This window comes from Mytilus trossulus, unplaced genomic scaffold (assembly GCF_036588685.1).
Source record: "Mytilus trossulus isolate FHL-02 unplaced genomic scaffold, PNRI_Mtr1.1.1.hap1 h1tg000210l__unscaffolded, whole genome shotgun sequence".
NCBI classification, from domain to species: domain Eukaryota; kingdom Metazoa; phylum Mollusca; class Bivalvia; order Mytilida; family Mytilidae; genus Mytilus; species Mytilus trossulus.
This window is the reverse complement of record NW_026963310.1, coordinates 359,315-386,158: the sequence shown is the minus strand read 5'-3', so window position 1 is coordinate 386,158 and position 26,844 is coordinate 359,315. Positions and strand designations below refer to the sequence as shown.

The following is a 26,844-nucleotide window of genomic DNA, read 5'->3' as shown; positions in this document are numbered from 1 at the left end:
TTCAGTGGTTCTCTAAGAGAAGACATTTGTATATATTTCCCACGGGTCCTATGTTAAACTAAGTCCCCCGCTGGCAGCCATCGTGGGTGATGGATCGGCTACAAAGTAACAGCACTTGATCAGCACCTCATAAGGAACATTCATGCCATGTTTGGTTTCATTCAATTCAGTGGTTCTCTAAAAGAAGTCATTTGTATACATTTCCCATAGGGTCCTATTTTAAACTAAGTCCCCCTCGGGTGGCCATCTTGGATGATGGATCGGCTACAAAGTAACAACACTTGGTAAGCACCTCATAAGGAACATTCATACCATGTTTTGTTTCATTCCATTCAGTGGTTCTCTAAAAGAAGTCATGTGTATGCATTTCCCATAGGGTCCTATGTTTAACTAAGTCCCCCCGCTGGCGGCCATCTTGGATGATGGATCGGCTACAAATTAACAACACTTGTTCAGCACCTCGTAAGGAACATTCATGCCATGTTTGGTTTCTTTCCATTCAGTGATTCTCTAGAAGAAGTTCAAAATCTAAAAAGTTTACGACGACGGCGACGACGGACGACGGACCCCAAGTGGTGAGAAAATGTGATCCATTTACACTAGATAATTACCGTCCTATTTCTCTTTTAAATATTGACATGAAACTTCTATCTTACGCTCTAGCACAACCATTGAAAAAAATTGTACCAAAACTGATTAAAGAAAATCAGATTGGGCAGCAATTTTAAAATCAGAAAATTCTATAAAAAGTATTGTTAATATAAAAAGAAACCAATTTATATTGGATGGTTTACCTATAAAATTAGAAGCATTAACAAATAAACTTTTATATAAGTCTCTGATAAATAAAAAATTTGAACCAGCTATTGGACCCAAAAAATGGCTGCGTATATTTGATATAGATGATGTGTTATATCAAAACTATCTATATAAATTTTTATTCAGATATTTAAAAGAAAATGAACTTAGAATTTTTAGATGGAAATTACTACAACATATTCTACCTACAAAGAAACTGTTATCCAGGTGGAAAATTGTAAACAATAGTTCTTGTAATTTTTGTACACAAGAAGAAGATTATGATCACTTCCTTATACTGTGTCCGTATTTAAAACTTTTTTGGAATAAAATAAATGAAGTTTTCAAGAACAGTAAAATAACTTTTAAGATAAAACTAAGACTCTTAGTATTTGGATATAAAACTTCTGGAGAAGAATATTTTGACTTATACTATTTTTTAACAATTGTGGGGTTTTCAATTTACAAAGCCTACTACATATCTGATCAAAAGACAAAAAATGTCAATGTTTTCTCAATTTTTCTCAATGAGTTCAATAGAAGAGTATGTTTAAAAATTAAAAGTAATGTTTTAGCAACTATAAGAAAACATATGAATAGTCATATTAAGTGATTAAGTGATATTATCTAATATATATATGATGTAAAAAATGTAATATGTATTTTGCAACTAATCACTACCCTGAGTGATTAGTGGATTGTATCAGGGAAAATCAGGAGGAGTTTGGACTCCTGAATGATATTGTAACAAGCCAATATTTGAAATAAATATTTATTTATGTTTTTAAACAAAAATAAACTATTTTCTTATAATGGAAAATACCAACGAAGAGACTAATGGCCCATTTAGGTTATTACAGTATATCACTCACTTTGTGAATGGTAGAATAGGGAGTCAATGTATGATCTACAGTGAAACCTGTTTAAACCGAACCTCTTCGGGACTTAGGTCTTTGTTCGGTTTTGGCCGATGTTCGGTTATATCAGGTTCACAACAAACATAAAATATTATGACGGTGCATCAAACATGTTTGGTTTATACTGGTTTTTAGTTAATACAGGATTCAGTTTATTCAGGGTTCACTGTATTTCAATTAAGGAATAAGATCCATTGCCATACAAAATATTAGGATAAATTTTAACTTGATAGCTTTGTTCAATGACCATAACAAATTACAGAAAAACAAAACTATTTTGTTCTATTTATTATATAAATAACAAGAATTATCAACAATTGTAGGCATTAAATATTATATAAACATATATCATTAATGAATTAAAATACATTAAAATCACATAAAGTCTAGACTTTCATAAATATAAAAAAGAACATGTAAGATAAAGCAGAAGTTACACAAACATAACATAAATCCAGTTTATGTATACTTCACTGGTTAAACTTTAATTTTGTATTATAGATACAAACATTTACAATGTGATCATTTTTTTACATTCAACTGAAGCCATACTACAATATTCACATTGATTTGGTATAACAGCAACTCAGAAAAATAAAACTAAATCTCCTTTCATATATTTTCAATGTCTCATAAATTAAATACTTCTCTTTTATTTTCTTTGTTCAAAATAATTAAAGCAGTTTAAAGCAATGCATATACTTTCTTAAATTATCTATAATTTGAGAATTTCAAAATAAATTTGAAAATCAACATTAATTATTGCATTGGTTATATATAGTCAATAATCTTGATCATCTTGGCATATGTATATTTATCACATTCATCATTTATTCAGTTCTTACTTTGAATTTCAACATTTACAGTCTATTACTGTACAGTACTTGTTTTTTTTTGCGAATTGTATGTTTCAAACATGTTCCCGGGTATTTACTTTCGGGGTTTTTTAATAATTGCCATTCAGTTGAAAGGTTTGATTCAGATTGGCATGTATTTATTTTGCGAAAATAAACCAACAGCGAAATTTGTGAAAATAAATATACCGCGATAATAAGTACAATTACAGTATCTTAAAGCAGATAAGGTCTACATCTTAGAATAAATGATAATTTGTCAGGAATCTAGTTAGATATGTTTGATCTTTTCTTAATAGCAATGTTTTAATCTTATACAAAATAATTCAAAACAATTGTTAAAAAAAGTTTTTTTCTAAACAGTCTGTTGTCTATCATGTTTAGCAACTTCAGGGATAAAAGTATAGTGGTAAAACATTAACTATTTTTATTTCTCTTTCTCATTATTTTTTGATTAATTGATTGGTTGATTGATGTATTCTACGCACAATTTAAAGAATAAAATAATCACAGTTAATATGTTAAAAAGATGTGCATAATTATTTCATACACAGTTAACACTTCGGTAAAAACACAATCACATTGGTCCATTTAATTTCTATCTGGTTAAGACAATATATAGCACCAATAAAGCTTTGTGGTACATTTCATCATGTCTATTTATAGTTTAGCAAACTGCATTGCATCAGAGGTTGTCTCTGGATTAATCAGTGGTCTCAGGTGTTTATAATATGTACTATGTATCTACAATGAAAGACACAAAAGAGTTTGATAAATATGACAATATTAAGAAGAATAGCTGAATACTTATGCCTTGTGTAAAAAACCAAGGGCAGGCTCCTTGTTAACCCTTTCAACGCTACACAAAAAAATAGAAAAATGGCTGCTGCTGCTGCATTTTTTGTTAGTTCATTCATTAGAACAGTATTTTCCTTTTCAGACTGCTGTATCTTTTTTATTATATGAGATACAGAGAAAGTTGTTGCATGAAAAATGCTCAGGAGAGCATGAACTGTAATGTTAGGCAATTATTTTACTGAAATTTTTATCAGGTTACCTGCGTTTTCAGGTAATTAACAGGTAAAAGGTGTAATTTATTACATTTGTGTTGAATTTTGAATAAAAACTACTTTTAGTCTTCATTTATTTTGTTGTTTTATCTGCCATATTGTAAAGAAGACACCAGTTGCCCGATTCCGTAGCGTATTGTACCATACATAACGTTTTATGTAATCGTGGCACAAATAAATAGCTCCGTTCTAAAAAATTTCAGTCAAACTCCGTTTTCCCCCCCTTTTTCTACGTCTCGTAATGATCGATTAAATCATATTTCCCACACGAATTTAATGTAATAAACACATTGAGATAACAAGAAACCTTTTAACTAATCCTCGTTGTTAGTTTCGCCAAGGAAATGCTGAAATTTTTCCATATTTACAGCTTCGTTTCCGATTTCCGCCATTTGCATTTGTCAAAATATTTGTTTTTATTTTCCTTCTACTGCATGATTTTACTTTAAAAATTGTCGGGATTTCAAGCGCAAATGAGACCTTGCATATCCTTGATTCAAACGAGGAAAAATTAGAGAGAACCCGAATGAAAACCGAATGGTTTAAGAGTCCTAATGAAAAATCCTTTTTCATCGCGGCATATGCAGCGAATAGCAGTGGCGAACGGCGTATGTCATCGCGGCATATGCCGTGTATAGCGTTGAAAGGGTTAAAGGCCTCACTTTGACCTTTATCTGTTTACTTATTACAAATTGGGACTTGGATGGAGAGTTGTCTCACACTACATCTTCATATATCTATTGTCTTATTGATTTTAAACATTTCCTTGTCAATTTGAACTTGAAGATTATTTGATAATTATTAAATGTGTATTTTGCTCCAAGCTGTGTAAATACTTGACATCGCCATGACCAAATTGAGAAAAAAAACAACGGAAAAACAATAGTACACAAGAGTGTGAAAGGCATACAATATAAAACTAAAGAATTAGCAACACAAACCCTACCAAAAACTTGATCGCAAGTGCTCCAGAAGGGTAAGCAGATCCAGCTCCATATGTGGCACCTGTTGTGTTGCTCATTTGATAAAATTCATTAAATTAGATTCGGCTAAATGATATACTGTCACACACCAGCACTACAGTAAGTTGAAGTTACATGCATTTGTATCATCTGACATAACCAAGTCATGGAAAATAAAAAAATGTTTGACTTTTTGGAAATTTGTTATAGTGATTGTCTCCATTGTGTATGCATGGTATCTGAGAGAAAAAAGGCTTTCTCACTTTTAAATCTTGACCAATATCACCTCTAACAACAAATGTTTTCTCTAAAATAATTTGGAGTACTTTCTTTGCAAGGTTTCTTTTCTTCGGTTTACAGATTTTTCTGTGGAAGATGAGATACTTACCTCTGTTTGATTCATAGGAGCAGACTTAGCATAGTCATACAAAGCTTGATAAACTTGGCCGTCATATCTCCCTAGGCAGCTACCCAATACCATGTCTGGATAATCAAATGCATCAACCAGGGCCACAGCATTTGGTCTGATGTCCTCAAACAGGGCCAACATCTTCCTCTGAAGGTAGCCAACTTGCTCTCCAGAGAAAAACCCATCCTAAAAAATAAATATCAATTGATTATAGATCATAATACATACAATATGTTTTTTTCTCCTATTGTAAAACAGAGAAAAGATCATTTATATAAAAAAAATCAACACCTGCACTAATTTACCACATTACCTTTTAACTAAATGAGAGGAATGTGTAAATGAAAAATTATGTCGACAATCCCAAAGTATTATTTCCAGTAGGGACCTCAGTGGCTGTCTGATCAAACTAGTTATAAATACCACATGTATCAGATGCCTTCAACTTCAAACGTAATTGACAAGGATTTGTGATTCTACCCAAGATTGTGAATGAGTGTGGTTCTCTCATGACAATCCAGCTTCCTCCACTAAAAAAACATGCGACCAAATATGGCAATTTATGTTGGAAGTGAAGTTAAACCCCAAAGGTTAATCAATCAATAATTTTAGTGGCAATGATACCTTCAGAGAACAGCAATCTAAATGAATCAGTATTGATCATTTTACTGGACTTGTATCTTATTCTGTATATCACTACATACATACATCACTCAAAAGCTTCCATATTGTATTTTGAGATGATCCAATACATGCACAACCTCAAAAGCTTACTTGTTATGTTTTGAGATGTCCCCTTACCTGCATAAATTCGCCCAGATTTTCCAGTATACCATGAACACCATATAACTGACAGACAGACTTCATTACGGTGGCTGTTTTGGAGGATAAAGATTTTGCCTGAATGGCATCTACAAAGTTCTTTACACAGAACAGATGACAATGGGCCTGTAAACAAAATATAATTATACTTCAGTGAAAAAAAGACAGATGTTTGCAAGTTATACTCTAAAGAATCTAATTTTAAGGTGTAATTTATTTAAAAAATAAATTGAATATAAATTGTTGCTAATAGTTGGATCTTTTCTAATATTATTACATCAAGCTGAATTTAAAATTGCAAAATTATATCGCCTCAAAGAAAAATTATTGTGAAATATTAAATCTGTGAAAATAAGTTTGTAGACAGCACTCATGTGAGGATCCTTCATTGATGCCTCTTGCCTCTGTCCCTTTACTCTATTTACCTTTGCTGCCCAAAGCAGTTGTACAGAACTTCCATTCCAAGCTTCGTGTTGTTTTTTCCCTCCCTGTATAAGTGACTGCATTCTCATTGCTGCTGCTTCAACCAACCTAAAACATAAATCATATCAATCATAAACACGATATAATAGATTAAATCATTGCTGATGTTTCAACCAACCTCAACATAAATCATATCAATCATAAACACCATATAATAGATTCAATTGATTGATTGTTGTTTGCCTAACTTCCAGAGGTAAATATTTCATGCATATTCAAGATGAGAACAAATTACAAATTCATCAATTGATAGGTGTTTAAATATGTGTCGATCAGGATGGAAAATGCTGGAAAATAAAGGTTTATTAGATAGGAACAACAATTTTGCAAGAGGTGACCTACATAACCCTGAAAGTCTCCAAATGGTTCTATCTCCACACAAGGCATTGGACTTCATGTTCCCATTCTGACAAAAGGGGCAACTAATTTATAGCTTGATACTGTCTGAATTTGGATTGTGATCAAGTTTTTGACATAAAACAGGTTTCTGACAAAAAATAAATGGTCAAAGATCTTACAAATTTATAGTGCAATACTGTGCTATTGCAGATTTCTTCTTGTATTTTTTTTGCTTAACTGCTGGAACCATAACCCCCAAAATGAAACCCAACCTTCTACTTTAAAACATTAAACATTATGGTACAATTTCAGAGCAACCCAAAAACTTACACACAAGTGATAATCCTGAAACTAGAAAAATGCTTGATCTGGCCACTTTTGGGCCCCTAATTCCTAAATGGTTGGGACCATCATCACCAAAATCAATGCCCACCCTCCTTTGGTGGAATGGAACATTTCTAAACAAATTCCATAGAGATTCATTTGCTTCAACTAAAGTAATTGTCGGGAAACCAAATGTGTATTACGACGACGACATAATACCATTATAGGATCCCAAAAAATGTTTTGTATAAAAACAGCAAGACATTTTCATCATATGCAATTTTGTTTTATGGGGTATAATAAGAAATTAGTATTGTATGTGTTAACATAATAAACAAGAAACCTACCTGGCAGCTCTATGTTCATAGGCCATGACCAGACATCCAAGGGCAACTTCTTCACTCATGCATGACTTCTTGTTCAAATTTTGACCTATATATTGGACAAAACCTGGCAGCTTTTGTCCCTGTTTAGCACGACTGTAACATTTCATTAAATATCTGTAAAAAAAGAAAAATGGTATTGTGTTGAAAACTTAATAAAAAAGGACAGTTTCAAAGAGGAAAAACAGTTCTATGAACATACACTCTTTCACATTACTACATATCTTGGGTTTCCTAGTTTGATTGATTTTCTCTTAAGTGTTTTATTTAAAATCTAAATGCTTCTTTTGTACTTTTCTCAGATAGCAAAAGTGTAGACTAAATACCATGTAGTATGACTTTTTAAAAATCTGATGAAAATTGGGTTCATGACATCTTTTTACAAATATATGATAAAACTAGTCATTGGTTAATGTCTGTCATATTTGTATTCTTATAAAATGTTTTGTTATAAATTAGGCCATTAGTTTTCTCAATAGTTTCATTCATTTCATGTCAGGGTCTTTTATAGCTGACTCTTGTCATATGGGTTTTCTTATTGTTGAAGGCCATATATTTGCCTATCATTGATTGCATCCACTTCAATTGAACTTTGGTAGATAATTTTCTAAAAGGCAATAATACCATATATCCTTATATCTATTTTTAAATTATTTATTAGACTGTTAAAATCCTAGATAAAATTACTGAGCTAGTGGTGAATGAAACAACTATCCACAATAGACCACTATCTTTTTTCAATTTCTCAGAATAAAATATGTAATAATAAAGTGCACAATGAAGCAAAAATACCTACTAAATGATAAGGCAAATACTTCTAAAATTACTGTGATGCCGAACTGAAGAAGAAGTTTAAACATGTTACTCAAGTTGCCAACTATTCCCTAGCAACCTGACTTACCTAGCTGTCTGTAGCATCATGACTGTGTTCTCTCCTTCATATGTACAACCAGGAACAACATCGACATAAATCTTTGGTAAGCCACTGGCTTGTGAGTAACCATGTCCCCCACAGCATATTCTACATACTTCTATTCCTGCAGATGCCTCATATGTACTGAAAGCTTTTAGTCCAGCAGATAAAGCATGGAGCTAAAAATAGAAATATATAGTTACCATAGATATCAGAACAAAATTGTACTTTGTAAGTTTCTCGTTTAGTCTAATAAAGTAAGAAGCTAAACACATAAAAAACACAAAGCTCAAATTAATTAAAAAGCAAAAGGTATAATTTTCCCTTTGTTTCGGCAGTTTAATCCTCTTGGGTGTCTACCAAAATTATCTGCCAATTGTGTTGAATGTCCTCCAAATAAGCCAGATAGAACTTTGTGAAAAAGCTTCAATTAATAAATCTATAGTAATGTGTTGATATAGTGATCTTGGTGATCAATAACAGATTCCTCACAGGCTTTAAAACATGAAATCCTGAGGTCCAGAATTTAAAGAAATTTAAATCCCGACATATATCGAAATTAAAAAAAAAGACTTCTGAAATCCGGAGCTTAAAAACATCAATCCTGACATCTCAAAAAAGGAACCCCCCCCCCTCATACATACCTCTGGCATTGATTCTAAGTTTCCTTTTTCTATCTGATCATTTACTTCCAAGTATGTATTAAACACATACTTCCCAGCAAGCTGTAAGGAATAGGCTGAAGCTAACAAGGGGAATAATCTATACTGTTGGGTCTGGTAGTCCAATATCTGGGGTTCTTCTCCACTATAATTAGAAACAGGAAGTAGTTACAAAGGGAAATAATCTATACTTTGAGGTGTATGGTAGTCTATTAACTATCACAAGCTCACTTTCCACTAGATTTAGACCCTGGAAATAAGCTACTGTTTTTTATACGGTTTTGTTTATAATTGTTGATTTATAATAATCGAAAACAAATTTTTCACTTAACCATGATATTATTATTTCAACCATGGCAGGTCCATGGAAGACATTAATTGAAGGCAGAACTTACACAGAGTATAGTTGGCATCTTGACTATAGACTACATACAGCACTGTATCGTATAGAAATAACACAAGTCTGTACCAAGCACCTGAGTAGAACTTACCCTGGGTAGGCCTCTGTCTGTCTAAGAACAGCACTGTATCGTATAGAAATAACACAAGCCTGCACCAAGCACCTGACCATAACTTACCCTGGGTAGGCCTCTGTCTGTCTACGAACAGCACTGTATCGTATAGAAATAACACAAGCCTGTACCAAGCACCTGACCATAACTTACCCTGGGTAGGCCTCTGTCTGTCTACGAACAGCACTGTATCGTATAGAAATAACACAAGCCTGTACCAAGCACCTGACCATAACTTACCCTGGGTAGGCCTCTGTCTGTCTACGAACAGCACTGTATCGTATAGAAATGACACAAGCCTGTACAAAGCACCCTAGTAGAACTTACCCTGGGTAGGCCTCTGTCTGTCTACGAACAGCACTGTATCGTATAGAAATAACACAAGCCTGTACCAAGCACCTGACCAGAACTTACCCTAGGTAGGCCTCTGTCTGTCGACGAACAGCACTGTATCATATAGAAATGACACAAGCCTGTACAAAGCACCCTAGTAGAACTTACCCTGGGTAGGCCTCTGTCTGTCGACGAACAGCACTGTATCGTATAGAAATGACACAAGCCTGAGCTAAGCACCCTAGTAGAACTTACCCTGCGTAGGCCTCTGTCTGTCTGCGAACAGCACTGTATCGTATAGAAATAACACAAGCCTGTACCAAGCACCTGACCAGAACTTACCCTGGGTAGGCCTCTGTCTGTCGACGAACAGCACTGTATCGTATAGAAATAACACAAGCCTGAGCTAAGCCCCGTGCAGCATCACTAACAATTGAAGATCTTATCAACACCATAGAACCATAGGCAAGCTTGGCATTTTGTGGTTTAACATAGGTTCCATCTTCATGCACCTGTTTAAAAAGATTTGTTTTTAGTAATTCAGAATTGTCTGACAATTGAATCAATACAAGGCAATCAATGACATATTGAACAACTCTATAAATGCATGACAATCTGTTGTTGACATATGGCTTTGATACTTGTCTATTGTAAAGAATGCATGTAAACTCTAGATGTGTTTTGTTTTGTGTAGTTATGTGGGTGTTTCATTGAAATAGAACTTTATTGATATAATTTATTGTGGAGTAGGATCTGCTTACCTGTCCTGAGAATCTGAGATTACCCCCATTTTTTGGTGGGGTTTGTGATGCTTAGTCTTTATTTTTCTAAGTTGTATTTAGTGTACTATTATTTGTCTTTTTCTTTCTAAGCTATGGCCTTGTCAGTTTATTTTTTATCTATCAGTTTGAGTTTCCCTCTGATATCTTCCGCCCCTCTTTTATCAGTCAGCATATATAAATGTTCCAATGTAAATTTGCTGTCAACAGATGATACACCTGAAACCTAACACTTTATATTTGTGAATATCTCATTAACATATTATCCCTGGGAATCCTACTTACCTGTGAATATCTCATTAACATATTTTCCCTGGGAATTCTACTTACCTGTGAATATCTCATTAACTTATTTTCCCTGGGAATACTACCTACCTGTGAATATCTCATTAACATATTTTCCCTGGGAATCCTAAGTTTATCAAAGCTTAGAAATCCATTATCATTGGTACCATAACCAAATTTATTTCCAATAACTCCCACTTCAATCCCTGAAAAACAATAAAGACTTCTGTAAATTCAGAAATTATTGCGATGTTTTTATTATTGCATATTGAGACCAAATTATTATCTCAATAATTTAAAGGGGCACTAGCTATAAGATATATAAACAGGAGGCTCTCAAGCCTGAATCTCTCACTCATTATTGTTTGCTTAAAATCTTTCCACCATGATAATTTTGCTTTTCAATATATAATAATGAGTGTCTTATGTTCTTTGTATCTGTCATATTTTCTTCATAAGCGAAAAAAATGCATTTTACCCTCTATTTTAGTCATAGTGGCTATGTTTCTTGACGTACAGGGAAATTAAATTCAAAATTTATACTGGATATTCTGAAACTCATTCAGCCTAAGTTTTGCTGAAATTGATTCATAAGTTTTAAAGCAAGCTATGTTCTATTTTAAGCCATGGCGGCCATTATTTTTTTAGACGAAACAGAAAATAAAACAAATGCTTCATTCTAGATACCCTAAAGATCGTTCAGCTAAACATTGGTAGATATTGGTTCAGCCGTTTCAGAGGAGAAGATGTTTCAAATAGTTTACACCAGAAGGACGAAGACAACAGACGCCAAGTAATGGCAAAAGCCTTCGGAACGTTGAGCTAAAATTACTAACCTGATTTTTTCATGTGTGTATATTGAAAGAAATCTGTAAGGGGAAGTAACTGTTTTAACCTAAATTAACTCTACTTACCTGGCAAGACAGAGTGGTCTTTCATGCTCCTGATCTGTACCATAAACATGTGTGGACCATGACTTTTTCCCTGAGTGTACAGTTGCGCCATCACCACACAATGGTTGGAAGTTTTACCCACTGTAAGAATATTGTTAACAAAAATAAGAACTTACAATTACAGCATATTTTTTTTAATTTAGACAAAAGCTGTCTCTCTCATATAAGGGGGGATAGGACCTTTATCAGGATTCCAGGATCAAGTGTTTTTAAGCTCAAGATTTTGGGATTGACCCGCTCGGGATCAGGGAATTTCGGGACCTTAGGATTTCCTGTTTTTTAAGCCCAGATCTCGGCATCAGAACAGCTCCTACCCCTTCTCAAATAACAACCCTCCTCTCCTGGCAATAATTCATATTTTTTCAAATAACTGAACATACAATAATTATCTAAGCCATTTTCAATTGATTTTCAAAATATAAATGTATGATATAATTTAATTTTGATTCAGAATTAAGACTTTTAAAAAGTTCTAATCATTTTAATTCTATATCAGGAAATGACTATAAAGCAAAATTACAAAAATACTCAGAAAAAAATTCATAAAGGAAAGTCCGTAATCAAATGGCAAATCAAAAGCTCAAACACATCGAACTTGGTACAGGAAGAAGTACTTTCACAAGTATCAGGAAATAACTACAATTCCTCCCATTTATTTTCCTTATTTTGTCTGTCAAATTTTTAGGATTCAGACTTACATTCCTCACACTTTTATTCTCTATTAGGACATACATTTTTCTAATTGTTCTTTAATTTTATGAATAAGTTAACGTTCATCCCATTTCTAGTCTTTATTCAGAGAATCATATTCATGTATTCATAACAACTCTAAATATCAACACAACAATGTTAAATCTGCAATTCAACAAATTTTTGTTCTTCCCTCACAGGACTTAAACTAGAGAGAGCTATTTGGATATCGAGACAACATGGTCTCAAAGTTTCAGATATACAGTGTGACCTGCCTAATCTGATATATGAGTTTTCCACAATCCTGCTTTAACCCACACATTTTCAAAGTCATAAATTATGCCTAACTAGGCTTGTGTCAACCATTTTCATAAATATATTCTAAGCTTCTAGGTTACATAGATTATTTCCAATCTGTTTAAGGTAAATGCTTAAAATACATTGATGATACTTGACTTTTACAAACGCAAAACTGATTTAAAGAGTTATCTCCCTGAACAAAGGACTACGCCCTTAATCCAATATTATTTTCTGGTCCCCTAGTGTATGAGATAACACAGGTTACACTGTATATTCAGTCCATATTTTTTGTACTGTGGATTCATTATTATTCCTGAGATACCAATTTTCATGGTTTTCGTGGGTACAACCTAGGTACACCACAAATTTAAATGTTCAACGAATCACAAATTTGCTATGGTTTTGAAACAGATTTTGACAAAACCACAAAATTAATTATCCATGAAAATGCAAGAATTCCTCAATCTAAGAAAATTGATACCGATGAAATTAAATGAATTCACAGTATATTATCTAAACTTACAACATCCAGGCCAGTACTTCTTTGATGTCAACGTTGGACTGTCCAAAATAAATTCTTTAGTTTTTGGATCATATGTTGCTGTCGTTTCCAGTCCACGGATAAATGTGCCTGAAAATATATAAAAAAATTATCTTCTGGCGGTCAGTATATATTGGTTAAGGAAGCCGAAGTTCCCTGAAGGAACTACTGACAATCCTAGTCAATTTAGATTGGAGTCAAGTGCACTACAGTTACATTTGTCCAGTCTTCAGTTTTCTGTCTATGTAATAATTTATTATTCTTGTTTTTCATACTGTTGTTTTGATTTTATCACAGACATGATAGTGTCAAGTTTGTACAGTATATGATTTTAGATTTTGGTATGATCCTCCAAGTATCTTTTTACTCTTTTTCATTTGTTGGTAAAAAATTCAACATGTAAATAGATGCCTTAAATGTCAATACTTTATTTACAATAACTCATATTAAGAAAATTATCAAATTAGTATGCATATTTTTGTGTTTTTAAAGGTTGTTGGATTCTGTTTTATTCAAAATCATATTTTTCATTTATGAACTCTTCAGTGCTTTTCATAACTTGTGCATATAAGTAATGAACTATTGCACCTTTTTGATAGCAGATTTGTCCTGTATTTGTTATGATTTTCAGTTTCCATTCGATGAACTTATTAATGCATATATATAACATGTGTACATAAGCAGCATTGTGTAACAGGGATATGTGCATTTCACAGTAGGATTTAAGGAGAACATATATGTATGATGAAAACTTCTATTGGCATATCTAAGGGTTATTCCATTCAAAATAAATAAGGGAGGGTAGGAAATGGAGCTTTATTTTTAATCTTTTGGTTCACAACTAGTGGAAATATCTCACTAAGTACTTATAAATACTATGAAAGATAATTGTCACTGAAGTAGACTTGAAGGGAGACATATACAATGATTATCACTTTTTATTGTAGAGAAGATGATCATTGTCACTGTAGTAGAATGTGAGGCAGATGTCTCAATACTTGTTCTAGGGGAAATAATCACTGTCACTAAAGTAGGTTTTAATGTAGATATATCACTGCTTGTTCTAGGGGAAATAATCACTGTCACTAAAGTAGGTTTTAATGGAGATATATCACTGCTTGTTCTAGGGGATATAATCATTGTCACTAAAGTAGGTTTTAATGTAGATATATCACTGCTTGTTCTAGGGGAAATAATCACTGTCACTAAAGTAGGTTTTAATGGAGATATATCACTGCTTGTTCTAGGGGATATAATCATTGTCACTAAAGTAGGTTTTAATGGAGATATATCACTGCTAGTTCTAGGGGATATAATCATTGTCACTAAAGTAGGTTTTAATGTAGATATATCACTGCTTGTTCTAGGGGAAATAATCACTGTCACTAAAGTAGGTTTTAATGGAGATATATCACTGCTTGTTCTAGGGGATATAATCATTGTCACTAAAGTAGGTTTTAATGTAGATATATCACTGCTTGTTCTAGGGGAAATAATCACTGTCACTAAAGTAGGTTTTAATGTAGATATATCACTGCTTGTTCTAGGGGAAATAATCACTGTCACTAAAGTAGGTTTTAATGGAGATATATCACTGCTTGTTCTAGGGGATATAATCATTGTCACTAAAGTAGGTTTTAATGTAGATATATCACTGCTTGTTCTAGGGGATATAATCATTGTCACTAAAGTAGGTTTTAATGGAGATATATCACTGCTAGTTCTAGGGGATATAATCATTGTCACTAAAGTAGGTTTTAATGGAGATATATCACTGCTTGTTCTAGGGGATATAATCATTGTCACTAAAGTAGGTTTTAATGTAGATATATCACTGCTTGTTCTAGGGGATATAATCATTGTCACTAAAGTAGGTTTTAATGGAGATATATCACTGCTTGTTCTAGGGGATATAATCATTGTCACTAAAGTAGGTTTTAATGGAGATATATCACTGCTTGTTCTAGGGGATATAATCATTGTCACTAAAGTAGGTTTTAATGTAGATATATCACTGCTTGTTCTAGGGGATATAATCATTGTCACTAAAGTAGGTTTTAATGGAGATATATCACTGCTTGTTCTAGGGGATATAATCATTGTCACTAAAGTAGGTTTTAATGGAGATATATCACTGCTAGTTCTAGGGGATATAATCATTGTCACTAAAGTAGGTTTTAATGGAGATATATCACTGCTAGTTCTAGGGGATATAATCATTGTCACTAAAGTAGGTTTTAATGGAGATATATCACTGCTTGTTCTAGGGGATATAATCATTGTCACTAAAGTAGGTTTTAATGGAGATATATCACTGCTAGTTCTAGGGGATATAATCATTGTCACTAAAGTAGGTTTTAATGGAGATATATCACTGCTAGTTCTAGATATATCACTGCTTGTTCTAGGGGATATAATCATTGTCACTAAAGTAGGTTTTAATGGAGATATATCACTGCTAGTTCTAGGGGATATAATCATTGTCACTAAAGTAGGTTTTAATGGAGATATATCACTGCTAGTTCTAGGGGATATAATCATTGTCACTAAAGTAGGTTTTAATGGAGATATATCACTGCTAGTTCTAGGGGATATAATCATTGTCACTAAAGTAGGTTTTAATGGAGATATGTCACTGCTTGTTCTAGGGGATATAATCATTGTCACTAAAGTAGGTTTTAATGGAGATATATCACTGCTAGTTCTAGGGGATATAATCATTGTCACTAAAGTAGGTTTTAATGGAGATATATCACTGCTAGTTCTAGGGGATATAATCATTGTCACTAAAGTAGGTTTTAATGGAGATATATCACTGCTAGTTCTAGGGGATATAATCATTGTCACTAAAGTAGGTTTTAATGGAGATATATCACTGCTAGTTCTAGGGGATATAATCATTGTCACTAAAGTAGGTTTTAATGGAGATATATCACTGCTAGTTCTAGGGGATATAATCATTGTCACTAAAGTAGGTTTTAATGGAGATATATCACTGCTAGTTCTAGGGGATATAATCATTGTCACTAAAGTAGGTTTTAATGGAGATATATCACTGCTAGTTCTAGGGGATATAATCATTGTCACTAAAGTAGGTTTTAATGGAGATATATCACTGCTTGTTCTAGGGGATATAATCATTGTCACTAAAGTAGGTTTTAATGGAGATATATCACTGCTTGTTCTAGGGGATATAATCATTGTCACTAAAGTAGGTTTTAATGGAGATATATCACTGCTTGTTCTAGGGGATATAATCATTGTCACTAAAGTAGGTTTTAATGGAGATATATCACTGCTTGTTCTAGGGGATATAATCATTGTCACTAAAGTAGGTTTTAATGGAGATATATCACTGCTAGTTCTAGGGGATATAATCATTGTCACTAAAGTAGGTTTTAATGGAGATATATCACTGCTAGTTCTAGGGGATATAATCATTGTCACTAAAGTAGGTTTTAATGGAGATATATCACTGCTTGTTCTAGGGGATATAATCATTGTCACTAAAGTAGGTTTTAATGGAGATATATCACTGCTAGTTCTAGGGGATATAATCATTGTCACTAAAGTAGGTTTTAATGGAGATATATCACTGCTAGTTCTAGATATATCACTGCTTGTTCTAGGGGATATAATCATTGTCACTAAAGTAGGTTTTAATGGAGATATATCACTGCTAGTTCTAGGGGATATAATCATTGTCACTAAAGTAGGTTTTAATGGAGATATATCACTGCTAGTTCTAGGGGAGATAATCATTGGCACTGTAGTAGGCTTTATGGGAGAGATACCACTGATAGTTCTAGGGGGAGATACTCAGTCACTATAGTAGACTTTAAGGGAGATATCTCACTACTAGTTCTAGGGGAGATAATCATTGTTACTGTTGTAGGCTTTATGGGAGAGATACCGCTGATAGTTCTAGGGGAGATAATTAACAACAAAAACATATAAGGTAAAAGGGGAAAATATTTCAAAGAGTCTCAGATAATCAAATGGCTAGCAGTACCTCTACAGTCAAAAGACATAATAAAAGATGATATTATATTAATTGTTTCTACAAAAATTCATACATAATGATTGCCCCATGTGACTTTAAAACCAAATTCATATTATCTCCCTAAAATAACTAACACAAGAAGAAAATAATCAGATAGACCTTCAATTCGTTTAAAAAGGTACACTATAATGAATAAATATTTATTCCTAGCTACATCAAAGTTATGATATCATCATAGAAATAAAAGATCACAAGGTTTTGATTATTACCATGTCCGAGTTCTGTCTGTGCATAAGTGCCGATCATTTTATAACTTTCCGCTAGAGGCAACCATTTCTTTTTTTGTTCAGGTGTAGCTTGTTTATTGATTGTTGGCAAAAACATAGCATAGTGTAGACCAAGAGGACTATTTTCATGTGCAGCTGCACATCTGTAATGATAAAAATATAGTATTGTATAGACCCAAAGGACTATTTCCATGTGACAAGCTTCACATCTACAATGATAAAATCAATCATAGCATTGAATAGACCCAGAGGACTATTTTCATGTGCAGCTGCACATCTGTAATGATAAACATATAGCATAATATAGACCTAAAGGACTATTGTCATGTGCAGATGCACATCTGTAATGAAAAAAACATAGCATAGTGTAGGTCAAGTGGACTATTTTCATGTGTAGCTGCACATCTACAATGAGAGGACATTTTTAATATGTATGTGAGAAGCTGAATAAAACTCAATAATAGAGGCATCACTAAGCTGACAATTACAAATATAATTATTAAAGCTGGACATCTACAATGAGCTATAAAAATGCTGATGGCAAAAGCTAATTTCTGCCTGGAAAGCTAAAGCTATTTGAGTACACAAAAACTGGTCATAAAAAAAATTCAACATGACTACTAAAAATTGAGAATTGAAACGGGAAAGGTGTCAAATAGACAACAGCCTGACCAAAGAGCAGAAAACAGACCAAGGCCACCCAAAGGTCTTAACACAGCAAGAAAATCATGCACCCAAAGGCTGGCTTTAGCTGGCCCCTAATTACTGTAAATTCAGAAATTATTGCGAGGTTTTTATTATTGTGAAAAATGCGAGTTGTAAACGCAATAATTTAAACGGAAGGCCGAGATATTTTATATGAATTTAACAGGATTTTTCTCAAAATTGTAAAAAAATAAAATCGCATTTAAGTCTAAAATGACAAAATCGTTATATTAAATACACGCAATAATTTCTGAATTTACAGTACATGAAATACAAATGTGTTAGTCTATTGACACTAGTAGACATTTCAAAACTTAATAAGTGGGCTCAATCATATATCTAAAAGCCTGTTTATATAGATTAGACCGTTGGTTTTCCCGTTTGAATGGTTTTACACTAGAATTTTGGGGCCCTTTATAGCTTGTTGTTGGGTGTGAGCCAAGGCTCCGTGTTGAAGGCCGTACTTTAACCTATAATGGTTTACTTTTTAAATTCTTACTTGGATGGAGAGTTGTCTCATTGGCACTCACACCACATCTTCTTATATCTATATATCACATGTGCTTGGGAATGTACGTACTTATTCTTTTATATATACTTTTTTTTTTAAGTATTTCTTTACTTTACACCTTCACTAATTTTCATTTATTTAATTTGATCTTTGCTCTTATTAATACAAATTTACAATAACAGTAGCTTACATATGATGCTCCTTATTCTCCATTTGGAATAGGGGGCATCAAATGTAAGTCCCCAGGCACCTATTGTCATGATTGTACTTAAAGCATCACTTTGTGTTACTAGTAGTTTAAAAATATCTATTTATAGTGGATTGAAAAACAAGTTATTGCAACTTATATTAATCCCTTAAATTGGCCTTTCCACTTTGCAAAGTGAGTGCTTCCTTGTATTGGCATTACTGCATTAGCCTGCTCTTTTTCAAAATCTACAAGTATGTCTTTTACGTACAAGAGATATGGCTCGCCATAAAATAACAGGTCAGCCATTTATCATCCCCTTCTGACAAACTATCATTGTTTCTCAAGACCATACTTGCAAATGGTGTTAAGGGCAAGTAAAGCATTCAGTCCCTGAAATGTTCACCGGCACAGGAATCAAACCAGGAACCTTTGTGTTAGTCGTGTTAGTAGTCTGATGTGCTACTGCATCACTGAGGGGGGATAGGACCTTTGTCAGGACATTGGGATCGGGTGTTTTTAAGTTAAGGATTTTGGGATTGACCCTTTCAGGATCCTTTTATTCTTTTTTAGAGTTATGGAATGGCATGGGATTTTGATTTATTTAAATACGGGACCGCTGGATTTCCTGTTTTTAAGCTCAAGATTTCGAGATCAGGACCCCTCCTACCCCACCCCCCATAAACCTATAGCTATACACATAAGGCAAAATTTGAACATTAATTTTAACTTATTGTTTTATAATGCCCCATTTGAATAGTCTCCACCAGTTTTACTTTCTGTAAAGTTTATCCTGGAATTGTATCTGGGAAGACATTGAGCTCAAGTGTTCTCAAATGCTAGGTCTCTCTGTTATAAGATATTAATATTACAACAACAAAAAATTGAAAATTGAAATCTCAATGTATTTTTCTCCCTTTTAAAATATAGGACCATCCCCTTACAGTATAGGAACCCTTACCTTGAAACATAGTACCTTCCTCTTGTATTACAAGACCCACCCTCTTTCAAAATGAAGACCCTCTCTCTTGACATCTAAAGGAAGGAACCTTTTCCTTCAGATATAGGACCCTCCTCCTTGAAATATAGGACCCTCCAACAGTGAAATAAAAACAAATTTTTGTGTACTGGAAAGGAAAGCACCACCACCACACCAGCATTTCACAATCATAGACAATTGCAAAATTACCATGTCCAAGCTCAGTTTGAGCATATGCTCCGATAATTTTCAGTTCTTGTGATTTCTGAAGCCACCTATCTTTTTGTTGATTTGTGCACTGTTTTTCAATTGTAGGTATGAATGCTTGGAAATGTAAATCTAAAGGTGTACTAGTATGTTGTAGAACACACCTACAAAGAACAAGCAATAGATTTGAACTAGCATGAGGTAGACCACACATACAAACAAACAAACAATAGATCTGAACTGAGCATAAGGTAGAACACACATACAAACAAACAAAAAAAAGGTATAAACTTGCACAAAGTAGAACACATCTACAAACAAACAATCAATAGATTTGAACTAGCATATGTTGGAGAACACAGGTACATCCAAATAAACTGTACATGTGCAGGGGAGACAAAAATTCAAACTTGAGAACCAACCGTGTCCCAATTCTGTTTGGGCATAAGTTCCCACTATTTGTAAGCTTTCAGATAAATGCAGCCATTTTTGCTTCTGTTCTGGAGTTCCTTGTTTATCAATAGTAGGGATAAACATGCCATAATGGAGGTCAAGAGGACTGTTCTCATGTGACATGGCTGGTCTAAAAAGAAACAAGATGAAATAGAAGCCTAAAGGCCCACAACTTTATTTTCTATAAAGCCCAGGAGGATTTTTTTGCAGACAGTATATGTGTTTGCATCTGTTGCTATGCAGATTAATTTTAAACGTAGATTTGTGTCATGAAAATTTATATTTACAATTATTTTCATTTATTTGCTTCCAAAAAAAAGAGTTCTTATCCCAAATTTCCTGAGCCCCAGCCAAATAAAATGTAGGCCCTTCACTGGACTATGACATGCTTTGACCATGTTTACAATTTATGCATAATAGAACATATACATGATTTAATTGAGCAAAATATTTTACAAGAAAAGAAAGATCCTTTTTTAACAGTGTAAAGTCTTATCTGCTGTGGCTGAAACAAATAAAGCAAATATTATAAAGACTTTTCTCTGAGCATGTATTACATGATGTCATCATACCTAAGAATAAACTAAATGTTATATAGCATGTAAAACATGTAAAAGTTTAGATTCCTGTCAGCATATATTATATTTTAAAATAAATCAGACCCTAAGAATAAATATATATGGAATGACTGCAATATTTTTTCTTTCTTTGAAAAAATAAATCAAAAATGTGGTGCACACTGAATAATGCGCATAGCAGGTTATTCTAGAGTGTTATTTTATATCCAAAATTCTAACATGACGTCCTTCTAATGCTTTGAGTACATACCCGTGGTAAAATATGAATATATTTCCTGGGTTGTTCTGATCGTACTCGTATGAATGAGTTTCCCAGCGTCATAGAACGATGACGTAAGAATATAAGCATTATACCGGAAAATACACACTTGTGAAGCCGAAAATCATCACAACAATATAACAAAAACAAACGTTGCTAAAAAAAAATTTTTAACATATAAGACATATATATGGTAAATTGTTATTGAATATACCCAAAACTATCTAAATACGTTATTGTAAATAGTTATTCAGTTTGTTCCATTCTTTTACGCCAATTTGGTAGTACGTTTATTTATGGGAACGGCAAATATCAGCCTCCACCTAGAGCGCTTCGATCCAAAGTAATTGCCATATTTGTCCTATTAGAATCGAAATAATTCATAGGGGATTGAATATATCTAGATTTTACCACGGGTTGTCCCTTTATGCCTATATTTTACCCCTCGCTATTGCTCAGGGTAAAATGTTTGTCATAAAGGGCCAACTCGTGGTAAATCACAATATATTAAAGCCCCCATGAATTATTTCTTAATTAAATTACATTGTTTTAACAATGTTTAAAGGCTTAAAATTAAAGAAGCACTGATACTTGTTCTTTGTTGTGTTGTGGTCTGATTCTTTTTATCCATCATTATAATAGAACACACAAGTAAAGAGCTTAATTGGTGATGAGCGCATGATACACTTGTCACCCTTTATGCTTTGAATGAATTAATATGATCAACTAGAATTACTGATAGAACTGCTCAAAATAGTTTCATTTTTGAATTTTAACAAGTTCTTTAAATCATGGTTTATATTTTGGCATTGCACATTTGGGTTTTTTCTCATAATTCATTATACAATTCTATTGGATGTTAACCTGTGTACTGATTGATACATTTATAGTCCTGGATACATGATTTATTTAGTACTGGAAGTTTTTTAATTTTAAATCGCATTAGACAGTCTGACTTAAGTTTACTCAGAACAGCAGCTAGTGTCCTAGGTTTTTTAATTGTTTTTATACGTTTTGTGTCGATCAATAGATATAGGAAGATGTGGTGTGAGTGCCAATGAGACAACTCTCCATCCAAATTTAAAAAGTAAACCATTATAGGTTAAAGTACGGCCTTCAACACGGAGCCTTGGCTCACACCGAACAACAAGCTATAAAGGGCCCCAAAATTACTAGTGCAAAACCATTCAAACGGGAAAACCAACGGTCTAATCTATTTTAAAAACAACTGATGTTTGTAGTTTGTTCTTATGTTGTGTTTGTTACACTACTCTCCCAGGCTAAGGGGTGGGTTGGGCACCCACTGTTGTGTTTGTTACACTACTCTCCCAGGCTAAGGGGTGGGTTGGGCACCCACTGTTGTGTTTGTTACACTACTCTCCCAGGCTAAGGGGTGGGTTGGGCACCCACTGTTGTGTTTGTTACACTACTCTCCCAGGCTAAGGGGTGGGTTGGGCACCCACTGTTGTGTTTGTTACACTACTCTCCCAGGCTAAGGGGTGGGTTGGGCACCCACTGTTGTGTTTGTTACACTACTCTCCCAGGCTAAGGGGTGGGTTGGGCACCCACAAACATGTTTAACCATTTGCCTTCTAATGTGCCTGTCCCAAATCAGGAGCTAGTAATTCAGCAGTTATCATGTACCATCTGTTGTTGTATATAATATTTATTTTATTTGTTAGCTTCCTATGTAAGGATATTATAATCCCTCAATTACTAGCTTACTCTCTATAATAAAAGGCCTCTTGCATGTCTGTAATACACATGTCATAAACATGCTGAAGTTTTCTCGTATGTCATGTAGGGCGCACTACGTTTGCACGCATTTGGGGATTAAAAAGTTTTACGCTTGCGCGCAGCTTTTGATTACAATTGCGCGCATTCATTTTACAGGTAAACTCAGGTAAAAATATAAATAAATATTAAATTTAATTATAAATGACTATATCTTTTTTTATTTTCATGATAAATGAGACTTTGATTATTAATTTTGAAAATATTTGTTAATTAAAATAATATGTTGTTCATATAGAATTCTAAAACTAAGAATAAAGTGATCATGATAATCCTCGTTTTAGCTTAAGGCATACATGTAACTTCATTCAGAAGAAGAAAAAATATTGAAAAAAGACAAGAAGAGTTTGACCATGGCTATCTACCGAAAAAGGAACAAGGAATACCCAAACTCTACCAAAGTCAAGAGATGGCGCTCACAACACAATGGATGTCTTAGAATTGAAAACAAACAAAAAGGAATCATATATGTACATATTTCTACTATTTGGAATAGTGCGCGTGCATGTGCATAATAAAACGGAGTTATACTGCTCGAATTCACACTTTCACCTCCTCGTTGGTGAACAGAGGACTTAGACTTACGAAACGGGTACATATACTTGTTAATAATTAAACAAATTAATAAATAGATAAGTACTATTACATGTATTTTACCTGAGTTTACATGTCAAAAAAAATGCGCGCAAACGTAATCAAAAGCTGCACGCAAACGTAATGATTTTTGCGCGCAAATGTAATGGTAATGCGCGCAAACATAATGCACCGGTCATGTATGTAGATACTTTACGATAGTACCTTGATTACTTACTCTCTATAATAAAAGGCCTCTTGCATGTCTGTAATCCCCATTTCTTGGAGTTTTTTCTGTATGTAGATACTTTTAGATAATCCCATATCATACTGTTCTTCTACACTACAGAAGGCCCAGGACTTCTGTTTCTTGAAAAAGGGATCTTGGATAGCAATGTTCTCTACAAAAAAATCCTGGCCAATTAATGGTGACTGTTCATGAGCAAAAGCGCTACAACAATGTCAACATATTCATTCATTTTATCTGTGACTTACCAAAACTTTCAAATTTTGATATTAAACAGGGACTATTTGAAACACATACAACGTTTTTTTCTACCCACATATGTATAGATTACTTCACCTTATTTGACCAAACTTTCTTGAATTTTCACATGCTGTTATTATCTATAGTCATGCATATTCATCAGTTTGGTAGTTGTATCAAAGTCGCTTATGAGATAATGACCACCCAGTACACACTGTTATGATTTCATTAACCTACTAGTAAAGGAAAAGATAAATATAACACCTTCGAATGGAATGATCACAAAACATCACATTCTGTAGGTGGGGCATAAAAAAACAAAATGTCAAAGTGGCTTGGCATTTAAATGGCTTCATGGTGCCAAGAAATCTTTCTTTTGCATGATTAAAATTAAAAAAATCTTCATTTTTCAAGTAAGATGACACATTTGATTAACTTTTATATGAATATATATATTAAAAAGTAAATATTTCAAGATACAATGTATTCCTCTTATCATATTCAAACAAATGTCAACATATTATTTGTAACTTTTTGTCCAGTGTGGGTTACACTAATGACTGGACCGAATGACAGGACAGAATGACAGGACGAAATGAAAAATGCTAATAACTTTTTCATTTCTTAAAGGATTGATCTCAAATTTTAAATATAATAAGATTTCATCATTTGATAAATAGATTTGAGAAAAAAAAAGAAAAAATTTTGTAAGAAACTTTAGAAAACGTGACATGACCAATTCTGATAATGACAGGACCAACATCGAGAATGACAGGACCAAATCAAAATGCCAATAACTTTCGTATTTTTCAAAGGAATAGACCACTTTCGAGTTCATCCGTCACCGGAAAAAACTCATCAATTATACGCGCCTTTATCACCGTCATTTGTGCGTTTAGGGGCGTCGTCACTTCCGTTCCAATGTTGAGCGAGTGGTTGGAAAACTATAATTCTATATTGTACGAATTATTCGACAAATTGAATTCTCAAAATTAACAATCAGCCTTGCTGTCATTAGGGAATTGTCATTAAGTTAGTACCTACAGAACAACCATTATTTCTGGTTAATCCTGCACAATGACGATCACTAAGACACTTGATGAATGTAAATAGTGCAGGGATACAGGCGACCCCCTCTATCTGGTTAATGACGTCATAAAGGCGCGTATAATTGACGAGTTTTTTCCGGTGACGGATGAACTCGAAAGTGGTCTATTCTGTCAGATTTGAAATATAAAATGGTATGCCATATTTTGACACCAAAATTTTATAAAAAATATAGATTTATTTTCAAAAAACTCGAAAACGTAACATGACCATTGCTGGCTGACAGGACCAACCTCAACAATGACCGGACCAGATGAAATTGGTAATTTCTCTTTTATTTCTCAAAATATTTTTCTGAAATTTGAAATATATATAATAAGATTTTATCATTTGATAAATAGATTTAAGAATTTTTTTTATAAAAATAAGTAAAAAACTTTAGAAAACGTGTATAACCAACTCTGATAATGACAGGACCAACTTTGACATTGCTTTTTGTCCAACCAAATTTGTGACTTTATGTCCTGTGACTTTTTATCCTGTGACTTTCTGTCGGTTTATTTACATGAGGGGGGATAGGACCTTTATTGGGACTCCAGGATCGGGTGTTTTCAAGATTTTGGTATTGACCCTTTCGGGATCCTGGAATTCTTTTTTTAATTTTCGGGAACTCTGGGATTTCATGTTTTTAAGACCGGGATTTCGAGATCAGCACCCCTCCTATTCCCCCTCCTACATGAAGGCCTTAAAGAAGAAAAAGTGTAATAGCCTTTCAAGACATCATAAGTTACATAACTATTTGAACTACATGGACTAATACATCATACATACATATACATGTATTACAAAAAAAAAAACAGAAACAAAATAACAGAATATATAACAATCAAATATTTCAGAGCTTATGTTGTATTGTTATAAGTATAACCGACTTTAAATAAATCTGTTATGCTTTATGCTTCATTTGGGCTTGAAATCAACTTGTAAGTCATGTCACGTTCTACCTAGCCTTTGATCAAGCCTTCATATGTAATGTCATGTACTATGTTCTATTTAATGACCTTTGCCATTGGCATTGGCTTTTCCTAAAATCACTAAACAAACTTACGTAAAAATCTTTTCCTTTTCAACCTGTCACGACCTCCTATCATAAATTCTGCTAAATTCTCAACATCGAATGTAGCTTTCGATCTTTCTCTTGCCAAATCTGGGGTAACATTCTCTTGTGACATCTTGCTCTCAGATCCTTCAGCGGTGGAGTGTCTGTTATCCGGGTCCGAATGGACCGTCTCAAAATAGATTTTAATATTAGTCGTTTCGTACCTGGTCGATTCGTAATTGAGGTAATTTACATTCGTTTATGTTGATCTCATGAATGAAAAAAAATTATGTCGAGTATATGTCTTCACATATTTGAAACAGAGTGCATAAACTATAATTATAAT

General features: G+C 33.5%; 1 protein-coding gene across 3 annotated transcripts; it reads right to left on the bottom strand.

The window, feature by feature from the left end:
- Positions 1–1,987: 1,987 nt before the first annotated feature.
- Positions 1,988–26,702, bottom strand: LOC134701022 (peroxisomal acyl-coenzyme A oxidase 1-like). 3 transcript variants are annotated; one of them, XM_063562168.1, is made up of 14 exons: positions 26,508–26,702; positions 24,104–24,266; positions 20,631–20,791; positions 13,312–13,419; positions 11,760–11,879; positions 10,936–11,051; positions 10,124–10,293; positions 8,919–9,081; positions 8,263–8,453; positions 7,326–7,478; positions 6,258–6,363; positions 5,812–5,958; positions 4,990–5,196; positions 1,988–3,313 (listed from the first exon to the last, which is right to left on the bottom strand). In XM_063562168.1, the coding sequence occupies exons 1-14, from the start codon at positions 26,629–26,631 to the stop codon at positions 3,230–3,232; spliced, it is 2,013 nt and encodes a 670-aa protein (XP_063418238.1). In that variant the 5' UTR covers positions 26,632–26,702; the 3' UTR covers positions 1,988–3,229. The 3 variants fall into 3 exon arrangements, with proteins under 3 accessions (XP_063418238.1, XP_063418237.1, XP_063418239.1); XM_063562167.1 differs by lacking the exon at positions 20,631–20,791 and adding an exon at positions 17,602–17,762; XM_063562169.1 differs by lacking the exons at positions 20,631–20,791; positions 24,104–24,266; positions 26,508–26,702 and adding exons at positions 17,602–17,762; positions 23,224–23,258.
- Positions 26,703–26,844: the final 142 nt, after the last annotated feature.

Excerpts from the sequence above, each read along its gene's own strand:
- LOC134701022 (XM_063562168.1), bottom strand. The coding sequence starts at position 26,631 with ATGTCACAAGAGAATGTTACCCCAGATTTGGCAAGAGAAAGATCGAAA. Across the intron at positions 11,052-11,759 it reads AGACCACTCTGTCTTGCCAG|GGATTGAAGTGGGAGTTATT; the intron begins GTAAGTAGAGTT and ends ATTGTTTTTCAG. Across the intron at positions 5,197-5,811 it reads ATCTGGGCGAATTTATGCAG|GATGGGTTTTTCTCTGGAGA; the intron begins GTAAGGGGACAT and ends TTTATTTTTTAG.